This window comes from Chlorocebus sabaeus, chromosome 17 (assembly GCF_047675955.1).
Source record: "Chlorocebus sabaeus isolate Y175 chromosome 17, mChlSab1.0.hap1, whole genome shotgun sequence".
Lineage (NCBI taxonomy): Eukaryota > Metazoa > Chordata > Mammalia > Primates > Cercopithecidae > Chlorocebus > Chlorocebus sabaeus.
The window spans coordinates 4,879,645-4,902,183 of NC_132920.1; the positions used below are offsets into that span (position 1 = coordinate 4,879,645).

Sequence of the window (22,539 nt, forward strand, 5' to 3'; positions counted from 1 at the left end):
ATATTTTTCATTCCTAGATTTGTTTGGCACTTTTTACAATCTGCTTCATTGTTTTTATGCTCATGCCATTTAAACCCCCTTATTTCTGTAAGTATAAAGCACACTTTATGGATGTGCTTGCTAACTTAACATCTTAAGTCTTTCTAAGACTTAGTGGCCTTCTTCTGCCCCTTGTTTCTGCCGGTTCTTGCCTATTTTACGTTTGTGATTTTTTTTCTATGAACTTATATTCCTTGAAATTCTCCGAGTTTCTCCAAAGACAATCTGTTTTGCTTCTGCCAGTTACCAGTAAGGCACTAAAATCCTGTTATCACTTGAAATTTCCAGCTTGAGTTTTTTTTTTTGTTTTTTTTTGAGACGGAGTCTCGCTCTCTCGCCCAGGCTGGAGTGCAGTGGCCGGATCTCAGCTCACTGCAAGCTCCGCCTCCCGGGTTCACGCCATTCTCCTGCCTCAGCCTCCCGAGTAGCTGGGAGTACAGGCGCCCGCCACCTCGCCCGGCTAGTTTTTTGTAATTTTTAGTAGAGACGGGTTTCACCATGTTAGCCAGGATGGTCTCTATCTCCTGACTTTGTGATCCACCTGTCTCGGCCTCCCAAAGTGCTGGGCAGCTTGAGATTTTTTAAGACTACCCAGGTTGAGCAAACAAACCACCCTAAAAACTGCCTGTGGTTGTATATAGACCCTCAAGTAAGATGTCTTCCTCCAGGACAGAAATCTTCCTTGCTGTTCCCAGGGGTTGGGGGGATGGGTGAAGCAGATGGATTTATTCCTAGTTCACCCCTACATTACATCTATCCTTTTGGGGTCTCACTTTATGAGGTCTCCTCTTAGTTTTCCTCCCTTGGGCAGGCCCTGAGCTTTGTGTGCGGTTCTGCAGCCCCTTCCCACCCCAGGCTATGAGAAGAAAAATTCAATTTGACATTTGGCAGATGCACTAAGGCTGAAAAGTGGCATCAGTACGTCACTTACTTCTTTGGGTTTCTGCTTCCATTTACACACACACACACACACACACACACAATTCTTTTTGCCTTTGAGAACTCTTATTTTGCAGCTCTTATTTTTTACATTAAAAAAATGGTTCTTCATATGTATTCTAAAGTTTTAGTTGTTTTCAACTGGTCCTTATCAGCCTTACTGCTGGAAATAAAATTCTTTCAACCTGTTCTGTAACAATTGACAGTATCCACTGATCCCTCTCTGATCCAGAGGCATTAGCGTGAGAACACACTTAGGAACTAGGCTGGCCTGAGATGAAGTCTCAGGTCCACTAGCACTGTAACTTCGGTAGCGTATTTACACACTGTGCCTCAGTTTCCTCAAAGGGTTGGTGTGAGAATCTAACATGGTAACATATAAACAGCACTTACAACAGGGACTGGCCCTGGTAAGGATGAGATTTCTTTTTATTATCTGAAAAAGTTGTAATGAGCAAAATATATCTCACCCAATGGGGTGAGATGGGGACCAATACCCCTGGTCCTTGGACATCCTGGCCCAGTCTACCACGTAGTAACCACAACCTTGTGCTTATATTGACAGAGAGGAATCAACTACGAGCTATTCATTGGACAGCAGGCCCTGCCGCCATCACAGATGGGTCCCAGGTGCAGCGCAGGATGCTAGCAAATGCTGATCTGAGAAACGTCACCATCACACAAGCCTGAGTGGACACACAGACCTTTTACCATTAAGAAATCTGAAAGCAAGCATAAACGTAGGCAAACATGATTTTTAATTCTGTAATTTTTATGGTGGACAGTGATCATTTGCCCCAACAGCCATCTGAAGCCAATAGTCTTGATTATTAAAAATCACAAAGTTATATAAATGTTCTCCTCCTTTCCAAAAACCATGTTCATTTTTTCCCCAAGAAACAGGGCTGTCTGCAAAGCCTTGAACGGACAATGTAACCCACGGAGCTAACTTCAGTTCATCAAAGTAGTGACTGAAAAAAAGGTAATTGTTAAACAGGGAGAGTTAGGAATGTCTGCATTTTAAAAAAATTTATTCAGGATAAGTAGTATTTCTGATACTCTAATAAAGCTTAGATCTTAGCTTTAATTTATGAAAATCAAGAAGTGTGTGATAAATTCCTGATGTCACATTGTGAATTCCATAAGGGTTAACTAACATACAACACACAAAACAAACCTCAGCTGTTCCCACCCTAATTCTGGGAGGTCTTTAAGAGGAAAAGAACCCAAAACAAAAAACCCCACAGGCGTTTCAAGGATAGTTTCCCTTCTATTAAGAGTACTGTTCTCAGAGTCTCAGTTAACTGAAACGTTGCAGGATAATTCACCAGAGTTTTAATATCCAGCCTTCCTATTGAAGAAAATCAAAGTACTAAACCAATAAATGTGAAAAGGGATGTTGGGCTTAAAAAGGAAAACCTTCAAGACTTAAATCTGACATTTTAAAAGGGAAGATTGAGAAGATATGCTTACTAAATAGGATTATACTCAATGTACAGTCTTTGCAATAGGGGATTTGAGTTTCCTTTCAATGTACATTTTATTTATATACTACCTCCCAAAATGAAAAATCTATACTATTTTACATACTGTTCTATACAGCAACGATGAGCGATATAAAAGGCAAAGAGTTCTTACCAGAGATGTTCCAATAGGAGACAGATCTTCTCTGGAAGTATGAAGCCAGTGATTGTACACAAATAAGCTTTTGCCACTACCGTGCTTGGCTGAGGACAGCAATAGGTTGATATGAAATTATTAGGCTCATTATTTCTGTCACCAAAAAAAAAAAGAGAGAGATAACATATTGATATCCATCATGTGATCCCTTCCAAAGTATTAAACTCATATTAAAAACAAGCAGCAGGCCAGAGCCCTAGAAGACACAGGGAGTCCAGATACCCACAGGCTGACATTACTGAAGACGGCGCCAAGCCAGTCGAAGAGCTCCAGAGCCTGGCAGGACACCTCCGGCGCTCCCTCGAGCTCACTGCTCTGCAGCACCGGGCACTGGAGATCTCTCACCGTACTCAGCGCTACTTTTGGCTGATGCTCCTGAATTTGGTACTTGGAAAAATATGACATCATTGTTGATTCTTCCGAACCTTAAAAACACACCACACAAAGCCATTTGAATCCATTTGACCATCGTAAGCAAGTTTTGTGAATCCCTGAACCCATCCATTCCCATTTGAGTGGCAAGATTAAGTAAGATGGAAGCTGTGCAGCGCTGCATTCAAATTAAAATCATTTAAAGCTGCTTTCAGCTCCTTTTGCCCAAGTTCTGTAAATGTTCATCTTTTTTCACACTTTTCCTGGAAAAGCACAATAGTTTCTGATCAGACCCAAACTAGTTTCACCGTGTGTGCTAATAAAAAAATTTCAACTTCACACTTAAAACCAAAAGCATTCCTGATGTATGAATAACATTAGTGAACTCCAGAGAGAAGCAGCTTATCTGCACAATCTCTATGAAAGAAAAATAAGAGAAACTGAATGGTGATGGAACCTCATCCAAACTTTACTCTGAAAACCCAGTAAAATCCAGTGTATCTTTTCAGGGATGTTTGCGTAGCCAATGGCCTTGGAAGACAGAGATAGTACTCCCTCCACAGCAAAGGGCAGGCTTGTTTACTGTCCAGTATAATAGAAATAATGTCACCCTCCCTCTCTCCAGGCAGAGATCAGCAGGCTTACTGCCCCTTACAAAGGACTGGAGTTCTTAAACTCCAGGTTCCTCTCCTGTAATGCAACCTACTGCATGTGCCAGCATCGCTTGGTGTCACTCTGGCAAGTGGGACTTGGTGAACTGGTGCAAACGGTGATATTCGGTGTGATGGTTAATTTTAGGTGTCAACCTGACTGGATGAAGGGTTATCTAGATGGCTGGTAAAGCATTATTTCTAGGTGTGTCTGTGAGGGCGTTTCTGGGGGTTACTGGCATGTGAGTGAGAAGACTGAGTGGGAAGATCTGCCCTCACTGTGGGCGCACCATCTACCCGGCTGGGGCGTCAGACAGAACAAAACGGCAGAGAAAAAGTGAATTCGCTGTCCCTTGCAGCTGGGACTTCCTTCTTCCCCTGCCCTTGGACAGCAGAACTCCAGGTTCTCTAGCCTTTGGACTCTGGGGCTTGCAACAGCAGATCCACAGATTGTCATATTTGGACTGAGCCACGCTACCAGCATCCCTGGGTCTCCCACTTGCAGACAGCCTGTCATGGGACTCCTCAGCCTCCACAGTTGCATGATCAATTCCCCTAATAAATCATCCATCCATCCATCCATCCATCCATCCATCCATAAATCATCCATCCATCCATCCATCCATCCATCCATCCATCCATCCATCCATCCATCCAATTGGTCCTTTCTCTCTGGAGAACCCTGACTGATATATTCTGGCTACTGCTATTCCTCTGAGGAATTAAGTCCTGTGTCTCTGACCCAGGGCTCGTGTGTCTTCTGCCAGCATCCCTGAGACCGTGGCAGGCTATCTTGTTAGCCTGCAAGTATGAGGAAATCTCAGACCTTTCACAGTTCCTGACAAATCCTTAAAACAGGAGCTTTAGGAACAGGGAGCTATTCGGAACCCAATGTCTGGATGATCCGCATAGAAGACTTTACGCAACGGAAACTTCAATAAGCCTTTCTGCTCTCTTTTCTATCTACCACAGGAGAGGCACCGAAAGCCAGACCTAGGGCTCATGGGAGCAACTTGGAGCACCCAGTGACCAGACACCTCCCACGAGGAGCAGAAAGATGGGTCTATTTCTAAAACAGACCACCATGCTTCCTATCCTCCAAAAGAAAGTACTATACCATAATTCCTGATGACTTGATCCATTATGATCTTGGCCAAAGATACACTTCTAAAAGAAGCAACACACATAGATGGCCATTTTGGGCAGATTACGCTGTGTGGTGAATAGCAAACTTCGAACTAAATTTAGTGTCCTAATCAATTAAAAGTTATTACAAATTAATCTGACATTTAACAGTAGGTCTGAGTTACTGCCTTGTGGTAATAAATAAGCAGATTGTGTATATAACTATAAAAATATTATAGTCAAGACTGTTCGAGGTAAGCCGGAGAGAGGAAAGGGGAGAAATAGATAAAATTTAGCTGCTCTAAAGCCACTCTCAAGATCTCTGGATTTATGTATAACCCAAAAAGACTCAGGCAGAAAGGCCTGCATGCCTAGACAATCCTGGACAATGGTTTTCAGAGATGTCAGAAGGGTTACTTTCCTTAATACTATTTTTATATATATATACACTATTCCTTGACTATAAGAGTGAATCACCATTCAATCCTCCATTACTCCTCTTTAATTAACAATTAATTTCAAAAATCACTGTATCATTACATAATTGTTTCTTCATACCTGTATTATGCCAAGCCAAAAGAAAATCAAATTTCAATGGTTTCTTTTCTTTGAAGGACCAAGATATTCTTTCATACTTCTTAGAATCCAAGTTTAAGGATAATTCCATCAAATCAATGGAAACAACTTTAAAAATGAAAAAAAGAATATATATTTCATTCATAGACATACAGCTTATACTATGGAAAAAGTGTTGTATTTTTAAAAACCAGAATTTTGGGAAATTTTATGGATAGTAAAATTATTTTATTCTTCTTCCACTCCCTTTGGTTTGCCAAATAAAAAAGATCCCTTTGGTGGGCACTTCTAACCTTGAGAGCTAACAGAAACAGACATTTTAAATTTATATATTTCCTAGGTCAAAGACCAAGGGCAGAGGACCTTGAGAGGTCAGGTTTAATCTGCTAATGGATGTGGCAGCCTTAGCTATTGATGTTCGAGCCAGACACTGTCAGCAAAAGATCTCTTCACTCGTGGGTGAATTTCTACTAGTAATCATAAAGACCTGGGGAAGCCAAAGGAAATTCTTCATTATAATAAGTAGACTCCTATCTTGGGTTCAGTACTTTGAATTTTTTTTTTTTTTTGAGATGGAGTCTCACTCTGTCACTAGGCTGAAGTGCAGTGATTGTGATCTTGGCTCACTGCAACCTCCTCCTCCTGGGTTCAAGCGATTCTCCTGCCTCAGCCTCCCGAGTAGCTGGGAGTACAGGCGCCCGCCACCATGCTCGGCTAATTTTTGTATTTTTAGCAGAGACAGGGTTTCGCCATGTTGGCCAGGATGGTCTCAATCTCTTGCCCTCATGATCCGCCTGCCTAGGCTTCCCAAATTACTTTGAATGTTTAACCCAAAACATATATATTTAATTGACCAGTCCAAGTCTACGATCTTTATCAAACGCATCTACAGCTGAAAAGAAATGAACTTAAAAGCATCATCCTATCCTCTATGAAGCTCAAGTCAGAAGTTTGGTAGATTTTTTTAAAAAGCCACATTTTTCTGAACAAAGAGATTAGAGGCAATTCAAACATTTAAATTTAAATTGCCACAAGAAGATTACAGACTTCTTAAGACACAGATGGAGCACACATGATACTTACTAAATTTCATAATCTTTCTGCCAGAAAACTGAGATGGATGACCCTGAAGTCCAGTTTCTTCATAAGTGTCTTTATCCAGTGACAAAATTAATTTCCCTACAAATCAGATAATAACTCCCATAAGAGATGCCAAAAATAGAACTTATGTTGTCTGACTAAAAGAAAGCAAAGCAAATTGAGCAGTTAGATATTGATGTACCAAACTGCATACAAGGATCTTATTTATATCACAAGAATATTTATATGTATACATGTCTTATAACACAGATATCATTTATACATTATACATCCAAGGATATTATTCATAATAATGAAATTAGAAATAATCTGAATTTCTACTAAAGATGAAATAAACAAGTCATGGTCTCATTCTTTTGAATATCTTCTTTTTTTTTTTTTAGACAGAGTCTCACTCTGTCACCCAGGCTGGAGTGCAGTGGCATGATCTTGGCTCACTGCACCCTCCGCCTCCCAAGTTCAAGTGATTATCCTGCCTCAGCCTCCCAAGCTGGGACTACAGGCGTGCGCCACCACGCTGGCTCATTTTTGTATTTTTAGTAGAGGCAGGGTTTCACCATGTTGGCCAGGCAGGTCTTGAACTCCTGACCTCAGGTGATCCACCTGCTTTGGCCTCCCAAAGTGCAGGGATTATAGGCGTGAGCCACCGTGCCCGGCCTTTTTTTTTTTTTTTTTTTTTTTTTTACAGTATGCATTTTTTTTTTAATTTTTTTTTTGCATTTTTTTTAACAATTAAAGAAAGATGAAAAAATAAGCATTACCATTTGGTAGCAGGGCAACTGTATTATCTTCATCAATATTTGTATTGTATGTTAGTGCATAGCAAGAACCTGTAAGAGAAAGTCCAGAGGACAAATTTAAAAGAAGAAATTACACCTGCAAGATGTTAGTGGATTATTTTCACAAGATAACCTGTCTTCCAGGTAATTAAAGGTCAGTTTCTACCACTGCTCCAGTTCATTCAATAAACCAAACATCTGCTAAAGGTAAGCTGGAGCATGCAGAAGACCAAGCTCCAGCTAGTTCACTCCCCGACCAAGGGCCTATTTGTGCAAGTTTACTATCATCAAGCAAAAAATTGACTCAGAATGGAATGTGACCTTTGGGGATGCATGGAGAGGGGTACAAAGTAGAATTCTAGATAAACATACACATCTTAGAGGCAGAGTTCCGGGTTAAGATTCAAAAGCTACTCAACCTCTCCAAGCCTCAGCTTCCTCACCTGTTAAATGAGGATCACAGGCCTGCTTCATAACACTGTTGCAAGGGTTAAATTTGGTAAGATAGTTAACAGTGCCTGCTACAGCCAGTGTCCATGTAATTGACAGAGTGGTGTCAGACCTCAAAATAGATGAAAGGGATAATGGTGATGAGACCAGACAAGATGCCCAGCTCATAAGTAGCCCCAGCAGTGTCAGAATGAGAGGAGCTACTGGTAACTAGTATTCTTCATATCTTCACTGGAGAGGACACATGTGGGGACCACCACAAGATAAGCATGTGGCCACTGTACAGGTGACTCACGTACTGTGGGTGGAGTCCCTAAATACCCTCTGAAATAGTTTCAAACAAACGGCTCTCAGGAAACAAATGAAACAAACCAGTCCAACCCAGCAGACGTGGGTGGAAATGGGGTGCGCAGAGAGGGGTTATGGCTACAAAATCTAAGCAGAGGACACTGGACTGCAACGAGCACTCTGCTCTGTGAACAGTAGCTGTGGCTGCATCTGGAGACCAACCCTGTGAGGCAGCTGCTGTGGGGCTGCTCACAGCGCAGGGTCTCTGCAGCCACTTCCTCCAGAGCAGTGCGTCTGAACACAGACTGCAAGTCTCTCCTCTCCATCAATCCTCATTTCAAGGGGACGGATACCCTCATGTTACAACGTCCCCATCCAACACTTGTGGGCAATTGCAGTCAGAAACCACCACCTAAAGAGGGCACAAGAAAGAACAGGATGAGAACGGGGGGCGGGGGTAGTGCATGTGTGCACCTGACCACACAGACTATCCCACAGGCCCTGTTCAAAACAAAATAACAGCCCCTCATCTTGCCTTGTTTAAAGCCATTTCAGGTTTTTCTTACCTTTCTTTATAAAGGTACTGATGAATTCGGGTGTAATTAATTCATAAAGAGGTAAATTCTTCACAAAGTAATAGGGTCCAGTTTGCATGACCAGATTTTTCAGTTCTTCCGATAGTATCCCACATTCAGGAATGAGAAATGAAACCTATTGGAATGTGTAATACAAACAAGGTCTTACTTCCATGAAGATGAACACCCAGGTTTTTAGGAATGAAATAAGATCATGAAAGTTGTTATTTCTCCACGAGTTTCACTGGAACATAAAAACACAGGCAACAAAACTCTTACGTTAACTTACCTATCTCAGGCAAAGAGAAATCTGACTACTCAAGTTTTTCATTTCTGCATTCAAATGTACAGTACAGGAAGGGGACTGAATAGAATACTTTTAATGGAAAACTCTTGCTTGCATTTTATCTTTTGCAAATTAGCAATACTGTATATTTTATGTCCTATTCCTTTCACCATTTTATTTTCAAGGAAATATAGTATAATTGAATATCCCTTGATTTGTTTACCCTGGTGTTATCCTGGAAGGAAATGAATTGTCTGTCGGGACATAAGGAATTAATTTATGGATATCCAATTACCAAGAAGCTGTGTGCAAGCAACGGTGCTCCTGTATGTTTCCAATTTCGAGACAGAAAAGTGCAACAGGCGAGTTAAGGTATACATCCCTGGCTGCTGTGATGAGCTTTCCATCCAAAATAGGTGTTAAAAACAGGACAGGCTTCAAATGCTGCCACACTGTAAAAGTCATCACTGTCCCAAGGCTCAAACACTAGCCTATTCTGACTGATCAGGTCACCACTTAAATCTCTGAGACACTGCTCAGTCAAACCTGAGTGATTAAGCTGATCCATTTAAAGTGTAAAATGTTTAATCCCCCATTATAAGGTTGGTTTCTTGAAGTTTCTAGATATCACATTAGTTCCCACAACCAGTTTAGAAAATCAGGTGGCTTCCTGGGCCGAGCCTAGGCAGAATGGTCCGGAGAGATCCACAGGTATGCAGGTGGGAGAGGGATCCAAGCCGGGGAGAGAGGCGGTGGTGGGGACGAGGCGCGAGACCCGCCCTGATTTGGGGAAGAAGCGAGGTGCACGTGGCTGCCCGGCAGCTACACATCGCAGCCATCACACCATCGTAACTCTCCGGTCCCGGCCCTGAACCTCGAATCCCTCCCTGGACCCACTCCCAGTTAGGCGGGTTGACCCGAGTGAGCAGCCAGAACGCCCCTGACACAGCTCCCTTCAGACTGGGTGCCGCCCCCACGCCCTGCCTATCCTGGGAGTTGTAGTCCTGCAGCCCTGCAAACCACTGGCCTACAGTAGTTAAGAGACTACAACTCCCAGCAAGCCAGGCGAGGGCCCCCGCCCCCTCCGCGCACCGCCGGCGGCCCCGCCCCGCGAAGCCTAGCACTCTCCCTAAACCTCTCTCGCACGCGGGGATTGAGCACGGCCCGAAAAGCCGAGGACAACCGGACTCACCCTGTAGTTATAGTAGTGCGTCTGCACAAGATGCCAGTGGCGCGACTTGTGGTTGCCGAAGTTGGATTTCTCGCAAACCAGTAAGTGCCGCGGCGCCTCCCGAAGCCTGCGCAGCGTGGCCATGCGCTCCTGGGTTCCTGGTCCTCCCGGCCTTCGCTGGCAGGGCAGGCCCCGCCCCTTCCCCCGCCCCGCCCCGCCCCTTCCCTCCGGTCGCGTACCCGCTGATGTGCGCCCCCGGCGGCGGTGGAGTAGGGCTGGCGGCGCCGGGCGGCTGAGACGTTCTTACACTCCACGCAGCAAGCAGCTCCCTGGTGGATGTCTGAAAATGTAAATTCACTGCCTCAAGTGGAAATATCCAGTCGCTGAGAACCTGGCTCTTGCCTTTTCAACGCCACCTTTCCTCCGTCCTCGCCATCCCTCGGAATTGCCCTAAACCCTCTATGGGCCCCGCCTCGGAGCGCCCCTGGGACCCCGGCCTGGCGCCGGCACATACCTCGGTCAGGCCCTTCAGAGGGACCGCTTCCTGCCACCGTTATGAAAGGAAAACATCGCATGGAAAGGCCCAGTTCCTTTAGTATGTGGTCAAGAAATGTAGCCGCACAGTTAAATAAGCCCCTAAGCTGCTTTGAGGGTCCACACCCAGCTGCTTTTCTGACTTCTCACACTGTTTGCTTCACAGGACTCTGTTACCCACTGGGGACCTCTTGGCCATTATTAACACAGGCCAGTAGGACTAAAGGTTTGCCTCCGCCCTTCCCAAAGCATCAGGGAAGTTTGTGCGGAACGGTAAAGCACAATTTTTACCTTACAATAGGACTCCTTTGAAGCTACTATTGATTTCCCTTTTCAATAGCCTTCAGAACCGCTTTTAACAATGCGTTGTTTCTGGGGGTTAATAGTGATGATTCTCCTAAGTCATTTTTCCATTTAGTTTTTCTGTCACGGGCTTGGAGCGGTTAAGAGACTGCGGCTCCCAGCATGCAGTACGTTACTGATTCAGGGCAAAATCAAGTGTATTACTACATGCTTCTCAAACTAGAGAAGGCAGTCCACCCACTTTGGCCTCCCAGAGTGCTGGGATTATAGGTGTGAGTCACCACACTGGGTTGCAGTTAGTATTTGTGATGTTAGAAACTAAAGTGCTGGTAAACCTTGGAAAGAAAGATCCTGTGGTCTCTGAGAGCTTCAAATTTAATCTTGGCCTCATTCCCTAATCACATCGGAAGAAGAGAATCTGTGAAAAATGGAAGTGATCAAAGGACGATGGGGTCCCAGGAGAGGGAAATCTCGTGCCTTCTGATCTATTCACGGCTTTGACCCGCAGACCTTAGATATGGGAGGAATAGACTAAAAACAAACTGTCACTGTTGTTACTGTTTTGGAGATGGGGTCTCACTCTATCACTCAGGATGGAGTGCAGTCTCAGTTCACTGCGACCTCTGCTTCCCAGGTTCAAGCGATCCTCCCACCTTAGCCTCCTGAGTATCTGGGACTACAGGTGTGTGCCACCACACCCTGCTAATTTTTGTAATTTTTGTAGAGACTGGGTCTCTCTGTGTTTCCCAGGCTGGTCTTGAACTCCTGGACTCAAGTGATCGTCCACCTCAGACACCAAAAGTGCTGGGATTACAGGCATGAGCCACTGCATCTGGGAAAGCAAATTTCTTATTTTGCAGTTTGGCCTTGGGGCCTGAGTGCCAGGCTATGATTGTCTGTTTCCTCTTTGGAGTGGGGAAATGTGTGAGCTGAAGCACCAGTCACATACACACATATCTATATGCATTTCTGTACAACCCAAGAGATCCAACTTTAATAGGGGGAAAAGGAAATCAGAATGTAGAGGCGGCCTGCTGTTTACCAGTAACTTGTAATCAACATGTCATTGAGTCCCATCTGCAATGGGTGTGTGTATGAGTTAGCTATTGCTGCATAACAAACCATCCCAAAACTTAATTAGCTTATAATTGAGCTGGTTAGCAATTTAGGCTGGGCTCAACTAGGCCATTCTTCTGGTCTCAGCTCAGCTCCATGTGTGTGGTGTGTGTGGTGTGTGTGTGTTTTGCTCTGCTTCTGGGGGTGAGCTGGCTGTCAACTGGGGTACCTTGGTTCTCCTGCTTATGGTATCTCTTCCTCCAGCAGGCTAACATGGGCTTGTTCTCATGGAGATGAAAGCATTCTGAAAGAAAAAGCAGAAGCATTCAAGATCTTTTGAGCCTAACCCTGAAACTGGCACACTGTCATACTCTCTGCATTCTGCTGGCCAGAGGAAATAAGGCCAGCCCAGATACAAGACTTGGGGAAACAAATTCTGTCTGTTTATGGGAGCAGCTATAAAATCTCATTGCAAAGGTCATAGATAGGGAAGTATGAAGAATTGTTCTTATTTTTTCAATCAGTATCATTATGCCTTTTCTTGCAGATGAGGTTTACCTAATTGTTCCAAATCAAATTCAAAACCTTGAAGTTACTAAGTGACTAGGTTGTAACTCAGTAGTATCAACTATACTTGACTCCAAAGCCCCGACACCTCTATAGACCACAGTACTCATACATCTCCCCTATTCCTTCAAGATTCTGGAGAGTGACACTTCTGTAAATGCCCATCTAGGGCTCTTCACTTATACCCATTGGGTATAATTCCCTCCAGAGAAAGCTGAACTGTCTTGGAAGAACTTAAAATAAATTAGGGAAACAGCTGAGGGCTGAGTTTAGAAATCAAGGCTCCAGCAATATATTTTTTATTTCTAATTATAGGGGAAATTTGAAAACACATATAGTGCACTCCATATGTTTGCAAATTCTTTTCGTCCATTTTTAGTATTTGTAGGCTATTTATGATTTTCAAAGCAAGCTAAATCAAACGGTGCCTGAAACAACCTCTTACTCTGAAAAGCAGGCAACATAAAGATAGATCTGCTGAGAAGACATTTCCACCTGCTGCAATTTAGACAAACAGCTGACTGTGTATTGAAGCAGTCCTTTGATTTTCACAGGGCAAAGCTGTTTCCAAGACCCCAAACTGAGGAACTGCCATGGGGCACACATGGAAATCACACACAGCTAATGCATCCCTCACTCTGAACCAGTGGTCCATATCCATGGCTGCACGTTAAAATCACCTGGGGAGCTTTTAAAATTCCCAAAACCCAAGTTACAACAGACCTATTAAATTGGATTCCCTGGAGTGGGACCCAGGCAACGGTGTCGTTTAAAGCTCTCTATGTGGTTATATTGTGTGGTCAAGGCTGAAAAGCCACTGCTTTAAACCAGCATCTTTTGATGAACTAGTTGCAAATAATTTCTCAAATGTAAAATGTTCGCTGCTGAATTGTAGGCTTTCAGTCTTATCTGTGGTACCTACTTACTGTCTTTGTACAAACCTACCTCTGCTGCTTGTTTTGTTCCTGGTTCAACCCAGTTCCATGGGTATTGAGGGCATTTTACATGCAGAAGAGTGTGGCAGGTGCCATGGCCTTGGTGAGCATCATTGTTGGGGAAGGACTTTGCTGGGGGGAAAAAAATTGTATTATAAAAACTCAAAACTATGCCATTTACCAAACTGAGGCAAAAATACAAATATCTGGGTGGTCACCTGAGAAAACATGAATAGATACCTTGGAATTTTAATATCTGTCTGATGACACCTTAAGTGAATGTATTCTACTTTTTAAAAAAATTCTGCTGTTATTCTCAGATATTGGGTTAGGATTTTTGTGTCAGTATGATGCTGGCTGGCCTCATCACTTGGGTTTGGAAGTGTTCTCTTCAATTTTTAAAAAGAGTTTGAAGAAGATTGGTGTTCTCCATTAAAGATTTGGTAGAATTCACCAGTGAAGCCAACAGGTTCAGGGCTGTTTGTTTTTGGTCAGGAGGTTTTTGATTACCCATTCAGTCCCCTTAATTATGGATCTATTCAGATTTTGTATTTCTTTGCAATTCAATATTTTGTGTCTCTAGGAATTTGCCCATTTTATCTAGGTTATCCAGTTTGTTGGCATACGGTTGTTCATAGTGCAGTCTTATAACCCTTTTTATTTCTCTAGAATTGATAGTCATGTCCCCACTTTAATTTTGATTTTAGTAACTTGCTTCTTCTGTCCTTTTTTCTTAGTCAAACTAAAGGTTTGTCAATTTTGTTAGTCTTGAAGAACTGACTTTTGGGTTTGTTGATTTTCTTGTGTTTTTCTATTCTCCATTATTTATCTCTGCTCTAATCTTTACTATTTCCTCCTTCTACTAACTTTGGATGTAGTTCTTTTTCTCATTTCTTAAGTAGTAAAGTTAGGTTGTTGATTTGAAACCTTTCTTCCTTTTTAATATAGTATAGCTATAAATTTCCCCCTTAGGATTGCTTTCAAAGTGTCTCATAAGTTTTAGTACGCTGTTTTCATTTTCACTGGTCTCTAGTACTTTCTAATTTCCCTTGATTTCTTCTTTGACCTGTGGTTGTTTAATAATGTATTGCTCAATTTTTTAGTTTTCCTTCTATTATTGATTTCTAACTTTATCCTGTTGTGGTCAGGGAAGATACTATGTATGACAGCTATCTTTTTTTTATCCCCCCAACACAAGGTCTCACTCTGTCCCCCAGGCTGGAATGCAGTGGCCCTATCTCGGCTCACCACAGCCGCCACCTCCCGGGTTCAAGCGATTCTCCTGCGTCAGCCTCCCAAGTAGCTGGGATTAAAGGTGCATGCCACCACACCTGGCTAATTTTTGTATTTTCAGTAGAGACGGGATTTCACCATGTTTGCCAGGATGGTCTCGAACTCCTGACCTCGTGATCTGCCTGCCTTGGCCTCCCAAAGTGCTGGGATTACAGGTGTGAACCACTGCCTCCGGCCTGATATCTATCTTTTTAAGTCTATTGAGACTTAATCTGTGGTCCAACATATGCTCTATCCTGAAGAATGTTCCATGCGCACTTGAGAAAACTGTTCATTTTGTTGTTGTTGGGCAGAGTTTTCTGTGTGTTTGTTAGGTCTGGTTGGTTTACAGTGTTGTTCATGTCTTCTATTTCCTTACTTATTTCTACCTGATTATTCTGTCTGTTATTGGGTGGGATAGTGAAGTCTGCAGTTGTAAAACTGCTTCTCCCTTCAGTCTGTCAATTTTTATTTCCTATATTTTGATGGTATATAATCAGGTATGTAAATGTTTGTAATTGTTATTTCTTTTTCTTGTATTGAACCTTTTGTTAGATAATATGCTTCTTTTTTTTAATTTTTAAAATTTAAAGTCTATTTTGTCTGATATAGTATAGCTTTTCATGATTTCTTTTTTTTTTTTTTTTTCCCTGTTTGCATGGAATACCATTTTCTATCTTTTCACTTTCAACCTATTTGGTTGGAGGGACTTCTGTCATTTTGCTATTTGTTTTCTATTATGTTGGTGCAAAAGTAATTGCAGTTTTGCCATTACTTTTATTTTTATTTTATTTTATTTTATTTATTTTATTTTTTTGAAATGGAGTCTCCCTCTGCAATCTCGGCTCACTGCAACCTCCCCTCCCGGGTTCAAGTGATCTCCTGCCTCAGCCTCCTGACTAGCTAGGATTACAGGCACCTGCCACCAACCCCGGCTAGTTTTTGTTTGTTTGTTTGTTTGTTTGGATTTTTGGTTCTGGTTTTTTTTTTTTTTTTTTTTTTTTTTTAAGATGGAGTCTTGCTCTGTCACCAGGCTGGAGTGCAGTGGCACAATCTTGGCTTACTGCAACCTCTGCCTCCTGGGTTCAAGGGATTCTCCTGCCTCAGCCTCCCAAGTAGCTGGGACTACAGGTGTGCACCACCACGCCCAGCTAATTTTTGTATTTTTAGTAGAGGTGGGGTTTCACCATGTTGGCAAAGATGGTCTCTATCTCTTGACCTAGTGATCCACCTGCCATGGCCTCCCAAAGTTTTGGGATTACAGGCGTTAGCCACTGTGTCCAGCTGCCAGGCTAGTTTTTGTATTTTTAGTAGAGATAGGGTTTTCCCATGGTGGCCAGCCTGGTCTTGAACCTCTGACCTCAGTTGATCCACCCTCCTCAACCTCCCAAAGTGCTGGGACTGCAGGCGTGAGCACTGTGCCCAGCCTTTTGCTATTACTTTTAATATATGCCTGAGAGCACTGTGTTCCACATTTCCCGCATTCCTGTTTTCTTTTGTGTTTAGCTGACTTTTTGTGGTGAGAATTTTAATTTCCTTCTCTTTTTGGTTGGTATATATAGTTATCTTTTTCGCGGGGTGGAGGAGTGGTTACCACCAAGGGGATCACATTTAACATCTGAGTCTGTTCATTTAATTATTGCGTAGCATTTAATGATGGGAACATACTGCAAATTGTCAGTGAGGTCCACACACCCCAGCCCTGACAGCTCCCTCTGCTCCCAGAGCCAGGCTGGGGTGCAGCGTGTAGACTCCATGCCCCGATTGACTTTCGGTGTGGTTGGGTGGGTGACAAATGGGATTGCTTCAACCTTTTAGCCACTTTCCCTTGATTTCTCACAAGCCCCAAATATGGGTGGTGCCAATCCAGAGACACCTCCAGCCTTCTCAGACTTGGGGCGAGCTGTCCCATGCTGGCTCTGATTGGCAGCACAGGCCATTTAGCGGCCAAAGGCCCCTTTGAAGGAAACAGCGCAGTGAGCACCCTCAGCCTGCTACTCACAAATCTCTGGAGGAGCGAGGGAGGAAGGCCTTAAGCCAGGGTCTTCGCTCCCAGGTTCTGGGGTTCCTGATCTGCCAGAAGGAGAAAAGGAAGGTGGATATGGGGCTGAGGAAAAGCTTCACAGGGAGGTACAATAAACATGTTCCCCTTGGGCAGACCCCCACAAAGATCAAACAAGGGAGGGACAAAAAACTGTCTATATTTACCTTTGAACAGTTTTCCTCCTCCCTGCTCCTCTGGTCACCTCCAACCTTCTTGCTAGATCAATTCCTGGTTTCTGGGATGCAATTTGTGCAGAACCCAGGTGCTAGGAAATTTTTTAAAAAAAGAAAATTATAGCATCCAGAAAGGTTAAATGGATGACAGAATAAAGAGATAGGCAGAGGCCAGGTGTGATGGCTCGTACCTGCAATCCCAGCACTCTGGGAGGCCGAGGTGGGAGGATTGCTTGAGCTCAGGAGTTTGAGACCAGCCTGGGCAACACAGCAAGACTCCTGTCTCTACAAAAATTAAAAGATTAGCAGGATGAGTGGTACATGCCTGTAGTCCCAGCTACTCAGGAGGCTGAGGTGGGAGGATCACTTGAGCCCAGGAGTTTGAGGATGCAGTGAACCATGATCGTGCCACTGCACTCCAGCCTGAGTGACAGAGTGAGACCCTGTCTCTATAAAGAGAGAGAGAGGAGAGAGAGAGAGAGAGTGAGAGAGGCAGAGAATGGAGAGTGAAGGGGAGAGAAGAGAGGGAGGGGCCTTGCGGGCTGGATCTTACACAGTCGAGGGTGTCAGAGGCAGGGTCTTCAGGAGGCTGCCATGCCGGTGGTCAGGAGTGTGGGGGACCGGGGAGATCAAGAGGCACAATTTTTAATAGATGTTTTGCTGTGTCTTAAGAACAAATGTTCCTTCTTAGCATTCCCTCAAAGGACTACATAAAGGTTTGGACTGCTTTCAGTCTTTCTTTAAGTCAGGCTATTGTTTTTTGGAAGGTGGCAAGGATGGGCGCTATTGGGGTTCCATGTTTATATGATAACATTGCACTGAGGCTTGTGTTTTCATAAACAACAGTCAGTGAGGATTTTGCTGCCACCCAATTTTTATAGCAGAGCAGAAGCACTCCGGCTTTCATGTTTTGGAAGATAGAAGAGGTGGGTGTGGGATCTAAGGACAGCAATCCTGACTTCACCTTCTTCCCCAAGGGCGGGGTCAGAAGCCCGGGTCTCCTATTTTGATCTCAGTCTCGGAGGTAAATCAGGTACATCGGGCTTTTTTTCTGAAGAAACATCCACACAACGCCAAACAAGCTGGGGGACATCGAGCGGTTTGGCCTACAAGGGTGGCAGAATAACCGAAGAGGGTGGTTTGGCCCTAGGTCTCTGCTTTATTCCCCGGCTTTGTTTCCACTCAGTTGTAACTGAGGACTGGCCGTTTCAGACCGCGCACAAAGTCTTTGTGAGTTTTCTCAGCCGCAGACTCTCGGGCCTCTTTGTTTTGGATGGCGAGGTCACACCGAATGCAACTTCGAGGCGGCGCGTTGCTGAATGCAGGACAGGAGACCTGTGCAGGAGACACCGAGAATGAAGAGGGAAACCTGCCGGCCTGCAGATACTTAAGGCAGCCGGGAAGCCGCGCGCTCGGTGGAGAACCTCTGTTAAAAAACAGGCAGCCCCTTCAGCAGTTTAAAGTTGAAAGAGTAGCTGCTGCTACTTGTGATTTCTTCCTTAAAGGAGATCAATTGGAGCCCTCAGATCGCGTCCCCAAAGGTCCTGGTCTGTGCTTGCTGACTCAGGAGAGGCCCACAGCGCTCCCTTCTGCGACCAAGGCACTTCTCCTTAATTGGTTTGAAAAATTGCAGCTGGATCCCGACAGCTGCTGCTCCCGGGGTGGGTCCGGAGGGAGGGAGCGAGGAGGGAGGGGACAGCTCAGCCTCCCGCCTCCCGGAGCCTCTCCGGAGGCTCCCACCCAGCGCCTTTCTTTCCTTCCTCCCTTCGTTGATTTCTGGGACCCCTCCCCCCAAACTTTCTTTAAAGCCTGGTCACGTGAGGTCTCCTCTGAGGTTTTGCTCTCCGCGGTCTGGGACGGCGTTTCTGGAGGCAGCACTTCCCGAGTCTCTGGAGAGTCACTTTCCTGGTCTCTGCCCCGCTGGAGCAGGCGACTCTGCTGTTTCCACCTTTGGCTGAATGCCCGTGTCTGGTTTTCTCTCCTGCATTCATTCTGTGCCCTGGTGTCCTAGAGCGCTGACCCTGCTCTGGTGACTCCATAGGCTTCCTGGGGAAGGCAGAGCCACTGCCCTGTGTCCATGGGTAGCCCGGAGAGTGGACAGCAACTCCTGGCTTCTGGTCTGGAGAAGAAGGAGCTGCGTTTGCCTTAGCCTGGGTTTCTTCCTCTGTAAAATGAAGAAGGCTGGATTAAATTGGTCTGTTTTCAGATCCCCTTTTCTTTTGATTTTATTTATTTATTTATTTATTTATTTATTTATTTATTGAGACTGAGTCCCACTCTGTCCAGGCTGGAGTGCAGTGGTGCTATCTGGGCTCACTGTAACCTCCACCTCCTGGGTTCAAGCGATTCTCCTGCCTTGGCCTCCCAGTAGCTGGGATTACAGGTGCCCACCACCACGCCTGGCTAATTTTTGTATTTGTATTTTTATTTATTTATTTTATTATTATTATTATTTTGAGACGGAGTCTCACTCTATTGCCCAGGCTGGCATGCAGTGGCACAATCTTGGTTCCCTGCAACCTCCACCTCCTGGGTTTAAGCGATTCTCTTGCCTCAGCCTCTTGAGCAGCTGGGATTACAGGCGCTCACCACCACACCCAGCTAATTTTTTATAATTTCTGATAGAGTCAGGGTTTCACCATACTGGCCAGGCGAGTCTTGAACTCCTGACCTCAGGTGATCTCTCCACCTTGACCTCCCAGAGGGCTGAGATTACAGACATGAGCCATCATGACTGGCCTAATTTTTGTATGTTTAGGAGAGACGGAGTTTCCCCATGTTGGCTAGGCTGGTCTCGATCTCCTGACCTCAGGTGATCCACAGACTTGGCCTCCCAAAGTGCTGGGATTACAGGCGTGAGCCACCACACCGGCTCAGATCCCTTTTTCTTTGTGCTGATAAGAATTCTGTTCAAACAAAACTGCCAGGAAACACACCCACAGAGCCCTGGGACTCAGTGTCACTCCCTGGTTCCCAGCTCTGACAGGTCCCCGCAGTACAGAGCTGCCCAGGGCACAGCTGGAAAGCCAGCCAGGCTGGGTGTTCCCCAAGCCCCTCTCAGCTCTAACTTTCAGGCGTCTTGGGCTGTGGAATTTTCAAGAGGGGCCCTGGAGACAAGAGGACTGGTGGCACCGCAGCCTTTCCCTTTCAGGTTGCTTAAGTGCCCTGGGCTGGTGGAGGGCTGGGCACAGGAGAGAGGCAAGTGGCAACAGTGTTTATGCTGCAGAGGACTGTAGCCCCACTGTACCCTAAAGCGAGCTGGGGTAAACAGAGGGGTGTTCCTAGCCCCATCTCCGACTCCCCTCCCCCAGAGATGGGGTTGAAGAGGAAGGCCAGATGAAGCTTTGGCATTTTTTTCCTCAGTGCAATGGAAAATTATGGAAAGATTTTACATACAGGGTTCAGCATGATACAATTTACACATTTAAAAGATTTACATGTTTAAAAAAACTAGACTAGGCTGGGTGCAGTGGCTCATGCCTATAATCCCAGCACTGGGAGGTTGAGGCAGGCAAATCACTTGAGTTCAGGAGTTCAAGACCAGCCTGGCCAACATGGGGAAACCCTGTCTCTACTAAAAATACAAAAATTAGCCGGGTGTGGTGGTGCACGCCTGTAGTCCCAGCTAGTCAGGAGGCTGAGACAGGAGAATCGCTTGACCCGGAAGGCAGAGGTTGCAGTGAGCCGAGATCACACCACTGCACTCCAGCCTGGGAGACAGAGTGAGACTCTGTCTCAATAAATGAATGAATGAATAAATAAATAGATTTGACTAAAAGGTTGGAGAATGGGTTGAGAGGATAAATCTGGAGGCAGGAGAAACTGAGCAATGTACTCACCAATCTTACGAAGAGCTGAAGGCGCACCCAAGAGAAGTGAAGCCATAAGTTCACACAAACACTTAAGCAAGAATTGCTATAGGCTGAAAGTGCATGTCTCCCCCAAATTCCTATGTTGAAATCCTCACCCCCAAGGTGATGGTATTTGCAGGCAGGACCTTCGTGAGGTGATTGGGTCATAAGAATGGAGCCCTCATGAACGGGATTACTGCCTTATCAAAGAGGACCCAGAGGGTTCATTGGCCCTTTCTGCCATGTGAGGACACAGTGAGAAGGTGCCATCATGGACCAGGAAACAGGCCCTCAGCACACACCAAATCTGCTGGTACCTTTGCTTGAACTTGCAGCCTCCAAAAGGGTGAGAAATAAATTTTTGTGGTATGTAAGCCACCCAGCTGTGGTATTTTCTTATAGCAGCCCAAATGGATTAAGACAGGAATGTACATAGCCACACTATTCATAATCCCCCCAAAGTGGACACAACCCTGATGTCCATGGGCAAACAAAAGCATACTGTTATTCACCCATGAATGGATAAACAAAAGCACTATGGCCATACAAAAGAATATTGTCCGGCCATGAAAAGGAATAAAATGATATTGATGTGTGCTGCAACATGGAAACCTTTCAACAAACTTGAAAACATTATGCTGAGTGAAAGAAGATAGTTACAAAAGACCACATATTGTTGGATTCCATTTATATGAAATGTTCAGAACAGAGACACCTATAGAGACACAAAGGAGATTTGTGGTTGCCAGGGAGAGGGGAAGGGGAGATGAGTGGCTGCTCATGGATGTGGGACTTATTTTGGGGTGATGGAATGTTCTGGAATAAGATAGTGGTGATGGTTGCACAGCTTTGTGAAAACACTAAAAACTACTGAATTGTATGCTTTAAAAGGATGAATGTTATGGCAGTGAATTATATCTCAATTTTTTTTTAAATGTAAAAAGAAGACCAAGCATCAAACTCATTCTGTAGTCTGTGCTTTAGGAGGCCAAGGCAGTAGGATTATTTGAGGCCAGGAGTTCAAAAATCAGTCAGACCAACACAGACCCCACCTCTACAACAAATTTAAAAAATAGCCGGGCATGGTGGAGCATGCCTGTAGTCCCAGCTAGTCAGGAGGCTGAAGCGGGAGGATTTCTTGAGCCCAGGAGTTCAAGGCTGCAGTGAGCTATGATTACACGACTGCACTCCAGCCTGGACAACAGAGCAAGATCCTATCTCTTAAAAAAAAAAAAAAGTAAAAAGAAGAGAGGGAAAGAGAGAAAAAGATGATGGGAGCTGGGACAAAGATAGTCGTGGGGATGGATGAAGCAGTTTCTAGAACTTATAGAAAAAAAAAAAGAATAGAGTGTGCCAGCAGGTTAGATATAGAGTGTGAGAGAGAAGAGTGGAGGCTGGTTCTCAGGCCCCAGAAGCATAAGCCTACGTGGAGCATGGCATCACTGAGCAAGGTGGGTGTGGAGGATGAGAAGCGGGGCCACAAGATGGGAAGGGAACCTGTGTGCAGATGGTGCCCTGAACATGCTGCCTTGAGGAGGGACCTTTACATGGGGTGGCCGGGCAAAGCCTGGTGAATGGAACAAAGCCACAGTCAGGGGAATCATCAGGCCACCCTCCCATCTGCTCCCCTGTGTCCTGGGCTCTGCAGCTCCCTCCATCCCAGCTCCTTTCTTGCCTTCTTTACAGGGATGCTATCTCCTCTAGCAAGCATGCCTTCCCCACCTTCCCCACCCTAGGCTGGGCCCTGGGCTCGTCTTTATCTTTGCGATGCAT

The 22,539-nt window shown here is 44.8% G+C and overlaps 1 protein-coding gene and 1 long non-coding RNA gene across 2 annotated transcripts; one reads left to right on the plus strand and one right to left on the minus strand.

Moving 5' to 3' along the window:
* Nucleotides 1–1,713: 1,713 nt before the first annotated feature.
* RPP40 (ribonuclease P/MRP subunit p40) lies at nt 1,714–10,228 on the minus strand. The gene is made up of 8 exons (XM_007973802.3): nt 10,053–10,228; nt 8,566–8,710; nt 7,244–7,312; nt 6,465–6,560; nt 5,364–5,489; nt 2,885–3,083; nt 2,617–2,751; nt 1,714–1,949 (listed from the first exon to the last, which is right to left on the minus strand). The coding sequence occupies exons 1-8, from the start codon at nt 10,173–10,175 to the stop codon at nt 1,751–1,753; spliced, it is 1,092 nt and encodes a 363-aa protein (XP_007971993.1). The 5' UTR covers nt 10,176–10,228; the 3' UTR covers nt 1,714–1,750.
* On the plus strand, nt 9,942–13,380 carry LOC119626781 (uncharacterized). The gene is made up of 2 exons (XR_005242930.2): nt 9,942–10,132; nt 12,189–13,380. It is a non-coding gene; the product is annotated as an uncharacterized lncRNA (long non-coding RNA).
* Nucleotides 13,381–22,539: the final 9,159 nt, after the last annotated feature.

Bases quoted from the DNA above. Each gene is read 5' to 3' on its own strand.
- RPP40 (XM_007973802.3), bottom strand. From the start codon at position 10,175: ATGGCCACGCTGCGCAGGCTTCGGGAGGCGCCGCGGCACTTACTGGTT. The intron at 8,711-10,052 runs GTGAGTCCGGTT...ACATTCCAATAG, and splicing joins CGCACTACTATAACTACAGG to GTTTCATTTCTCATTCCTGA. The intron at 7,313-8,565 runs GTAAGAAAAACC...TTTCTCTTACAG, and splicing joins CAGTACCTTTATAAAGAAAG to GTTCTTGCTATGCACTAACA.